This window comes from Corvus kubaryi, unplaced genomic scaffold (assembly GCF_017639235.1).
Source record: "Corvus kubaryi isolate FWS band 111438036 unplaced genomic scaffold, C.kubaryi_AGA036_p1.0 69, whole genome shotgun sequence".
In the NCBI taxonomy this organism is placed as follows: domain Eukaryota; kingdom Metazoa; phylum Chordata; class Aves; order Passeriformes; family Corvidae; genus Corvus; species Corvus kubaryi.
Window position 1 is genome coordinate 10197193 of NW_024582057.1, and position 4735 is coordinate 10201927.

Sequence of the window (4735 nt, forward strand, 5' to 3'; positions counted from 1 at the left end):
AACACTTGGAACCGCCTTCGACCTCCCGTGCCCGGCAGCGGCACCGATGCAATTCCTCGTCACTAGGGAAAGCAATAGTAGATTAAGGCTGATTTAACCTCGAACGCCCAGTGCCGCTGCTGGGAACGGGAAAACAACACAAGCGCGACCTCCATTACCGAGGCGCTGAAGGGAGGGGAGGCTGCTCTGGGCACAGCGCTGGAGCAGCCTGAGCGCAGCTGACACCGCGGCTTCTCCCGGCAGCCGGCTCGGGGCAGCGCTTCCCGCCGCCGCCGGGGACCTCCCGGCATGGCCCCTCCCCGGCGCGGCGCGGAGACACCCGCGGGCCGCCTTCCCCGTGACAGGGGACAGCCCCGGGCCACCTTTCCCGTGACAGGGGACAGTCCGGCGGAGGACCAGCGCCCAGCCACCCGCACGCCCTCCGCTCATCCCGGCGCCCACGGCGTCAACAGCCGGGGCAATGGGCGCGGCTCCCGCCCCTTCTCCCCGGTCGCCCCCCGGCCCCGCTCACCGGCGTAGAAGCGGATGAGGCAGCCGGTCTCCGAGTCCATGCCCTCCTCCTGCACCCGCCACAGGTCCCGGAAGCCCAGCTGGGAGAGGTAGTCGTTCTGGATCTGCAGCGGCTTCTCGTGGGCCTCCAGCCGCCGGCTGGTCTCCCCATGCAGCTGTACATACAGGGCGGGCGGCCCCGCTGGCTGCTCCCGCCCGCCGGCCGCGCCCGCCGGCACCCCCACTGCCCGCCCCGGGGACAGCTCCCCCGGGCAGGGGGGGCCCCGGCCCGGCCCCGCACCTGCTTCTTCCACCCCGTCGGGGGGCGCCGGCTCCACCTCCAGCTCGTCCGAGGAGGACGAGCCGCCGCCGCCGCCACTGCTGTAGGGGTCCAGCCGGTCGGAGACGCTCTCGGCGCTGGGGCTGAAGCTCTCGGTGTCGGAGCCGGCCGGCCCCAGCTCCCCCAGCAGGGAGGGGCAGGAGAGCGGCGGCCCCGCAAGGTACAGTTCGGCCGGCGGCGCCCCGGGGCTGAAGTCGGAGGGCGCCGGGCTCGGCCGGCTGCCGGCCAAGTCGCTCTCCTCGGCGCCGCTGCACAGCGGCAGGCGGTCGGGCCGCGGCGCTTCCCCGCAGCCTCCTCCGGACAGCCCGCTCCGCGTCCCCCGCCGGCTCCTGGGTTTCTCGTCCGGCTGCGGACGCAGTCCCTCGGCCGCGGGCTCGGGCGGCGCCTCGGCGGGGCCCGCCGGCGGTTCGGGCGGGGGCTGCGGCGGCGGCGCGCCCGCCTTGCCCAGCACTCGCACCACGCTGCTGCCGCCCCGGTGGCCGAGCTGCTGCAGCCGGGCGGCCACCTCGGCCGCCGTGGTCTCCAGGGTGCAGAGCACCGGGCGCAGGTAGCAGTTCATGTGCCGCTCGTAGACGTGGACGCAGCCCCGCTGCAGGTCCCGCCGCACCCAGTCCCGCTCCGGGGGCTGCAGGGGCTGCAGCTGCCGGGGAGGCTTCAGCAGCAGCAGCGCCTTCCTGTCCAAGCTGCGGGTGCCCAGCGAGGGGGCCGGGGAGCCGCCGGCAGAGGGGGAGGCGGTGGAGAGGTTCCTCTTCAGCCTCCCTCGCCGCAGGAGCAGGGAGTTAGCGCTGCCGGCCCCGCCGGGAGCCGCCGGAGTCCCGCTGGCCGCCAGCGCCGCGGGAGGAGCGAAGCCGCCGGCTCCCCCTCGCCTCCGCCGCGGGCCGCCGGCTCCTTTGCCGTCCAGCTGCCCGCCGCCGCCCGACGGCTCCGCGCCGCTCTCCGCCTGACTCCTCCTGCCCGGGGAGCCACTCTCCGGCTCCCCCCGCCCGCTTCCCGCCGCCGGGGCTTCTGCCGCTCGCTGCTGCGCGGGCTCCATCGCCCGCGGGGCCGGGGATGCCGCCGCCGCCGCCCTGCTGGGAGCGCCGCTCAGCACGGCGCGGGGGGGCCCGAGCGGAGCGCGGCGCCGCGTCCCGGGGGTGGGGGGGATTACGTAGCAGCCGCGGGAAGCATTCCGCCGGTGCCCGGCTCAGTCCCGCTCCCCGGCCGTCGCCAGCGCCATTAGGGAGGGAGGCAAGCAGGCAAGGAGCGAGCGATCCCGCTACCGTCCGCCGCTCCCCGCGCGCGCGCGGCTCATGAATATTAACGAGCCGATGGGGAGCGAAGGAGGCTCGCGAGGGTGACGCCACCGCTCGCGCGGCGGGGCGGGGCCTCGCCGATAAACACAGCATGACTCCCAGCCGGCCCGGGCGGCGCGCGAGGGCCGCTGGGAGCTGTAGTCCCGCGGCGGCCGCCGGGAGCTGTAGTCCCGCGGCTTCCCGCCGGCTCCGGGGGCCGCGCAGGCTCCGGGGCGGGAGCCCGGCGGGAATCCCGGAGCGCGCTGGATGTCTGGGCGCTGCTCCGCGCCGGGCCGGGGACGTGTAGCGTGCCGCCGCCGCTCCGCACGGCGCGGGGCTGAATCCGTGTTAAAATTATTCCAGGACTCTGTCCCGCGCTCCACGTCCGTATTCCTTAGGTCTGGTCAGAGTGTTGTACAGGTCCGGTGACCGCACTCACCCCCCTGTGCCCAACCTGACACGTTCTCCCCGTTGGCTGCCTCGGCGCATAACCCAAGCACTGACCACTGAAGAGGGAGATGATTTCTCTAGATCCAAGATGGAGAGTTACACGGAAATATGTGCGGGAAACATACATATGTATGGATGCACGCATACCGTAAAAAGAGCTGCTTTGTGAGTAGACACAGAGAAGGCTTCAGTGCCATTAGTCTGTCATTGTATTTCAGGGACTAAAATTACCTGAGATGGTTACCTGTAGAAAATTGCTGAGCAGCAGCCATTAAATAGAAACATTCTTCAAAAAAACACCTCCCATGGTATAAAGGAAATTGCTGAAAAGGAAAATTAGAATCAGATACATTCAACTAGCAGTGTAAACGTGTGAGGTTTTATACTGCATGGACACCATACCATGGAATTTGGAGAAATTTCTTACACTACGGAAGATGTTTCAGCTGAGTAATGCTGGCTGAATGGGGCTGTAACTGCCTGGGGTCTCTCCTTTTTAATACATTTTGTAAAATCACAGTGAAGCATCTTGCCAGATATTCATCAAAAATGCAATAGACTGCAATAAATTGGGAGTTCCGGGCAATTGACCGGTTACATCGATATTAGGGGAGATAAATCATCCCCAAGAACCCTGAGATAAACTCTAAGTGAAACATTATTTTTAGTTGGTCCATCTTTTAGTGTGCATGTATAATATAGCAACCATAAATAAATCAGAACCATAATAAAATTAGGGTTTACCTCTCCTAATAAAACATTTCTCCACACTTCCACATGTGGTCTTCATACCATAGAAGCAGATGAAAAGGGCACAGAAAACAGGTATTCCCCAAGGAACTTACAATGGAACGATGTAGCTACCTTTTAAAAAATTTTTGTAACAACAAAACTAATGTTTACCTGTGTGTGAAAACCACGTACCTTCTGAACAGAACAGTCTGAAAATTAATGTTGATCTGATTGTGGAGTTCGTGATGAGTCGTATCCAGAGCTGCAGTCACCAGCAGGAATGTCTCTGGAATTCAACAGCACAAACTGGCAGAAGATGATGGCAGCACTTGGCCATTAAAGGCTTAAACTGGTGCCCAAAACCTCCTCTGACAGTAGTGGCATGCAGCAGAAGTCAAAACTGAGTACATGAGCTCGGTTCTGGCTGCTTCATACATTCTGATTTATTTCTACTTCTTTGCACCACCCTTGTGCCACCTACTTCATAGAGGTTACATCAGGTCCCCTGATTTAAATGTGTGGGAGAAATGTTCTACATGCAAACACACATGGACACACACACACTCAGAAGAAGGAGACAGCAAGCTCTAGGGACATTTTTATTGATGATAATACTTGAAATGTTTCTAGCAAGCAGTTTCCAGCCCTTCTCTTCCTTGGTGAGAGTGGTGAGAGAGAAGATCTACCTTTCTCAAACTCTTCAAACACCTGAATGTTCATCCACCCACAGAAAAAGTCCAGAACACAGAACCAAAGGGAGGTCTCCTGGGGCTTCCAGTTTTCTCCCTTGTGGCTGGAGATACTGCATCCTACATGTTAGTGAGGTTCCCCCTAACACGGCAGATAAACGAGCTGAACATCAGTTTGAACTGAGCTCAGCTGATTTGTCCTCTGCCCTAACTGGAAGACTGTCCCAGGGCCACCCTGTCCTCCCTGTTGGGAAATTCCTTCCAATTTTTGGCCTGAATTTTACACATGGGTAGTCTATGCACATTTGCTCACATGCCAGCATTGCATTGCCCTTTGACTCAAATAGCTGTGTTTTTTTGGAGCTCCAGAGCCTTTTACCCAAGCAGCAACAGTATTCCCTGGCAGGCTTTGTTTTCTCTCTCAGGGAGACTAAACACACTCTTGTTGTGTCCTTCGAGGAGATAGTTCACATAGTGTAGGAACACGCAGTTAAGGTCGTTTGAACAGCCTTGGGTCAGATCTTCCATGAGGTGGACTGGTATAGCCATAGCTCTGGAATTTCTCTGTGAGTCCACACGGAGCAGCCACCATCTGTGATACAACTTGGAGAAGTGGCCGGGGACTGAGCTGACCTCGCTCTCCCTCTTGCCAGGCTAACTCACTGCTGCCAGCAGCCCTACTCATTAATGGCTTTATGCAATTAAAAAACAAAATATCTGTCCCCCCCCCCCCCCCCCCCCCCCCCCCGGTGGAGTTGTTGGAT

The 4735-nt window shown here is 61.1% G+C and overlaps 1 protein-coding gene across 1 annotated transcript in view; it reads right to left on the bottom strand.

Annotated features, from left to right (window-relative positions):
- The window catches only part of PHLPP1 (PH domain and leucine rich repeat protein phosphatase 1), a 141528-nt gene extending 139411 nt beyond the window's left edge, over positions 1-2117 (bottom strand). The window contains exon 1 of the mRNA XM_042049012.1: positions 512-2117. Within this exon, the coding sequence (XP_041904946.1) occupies positions 512-1862 (1351 nt within the window). The 5' untranslated portion in view covers positions 1863-2117. The remainder of the gene's footprint in view (positions 1-511) is intronic.
- Between the last annotated feature and the right edge of the window lie 2618 nt (positions 2118-4735).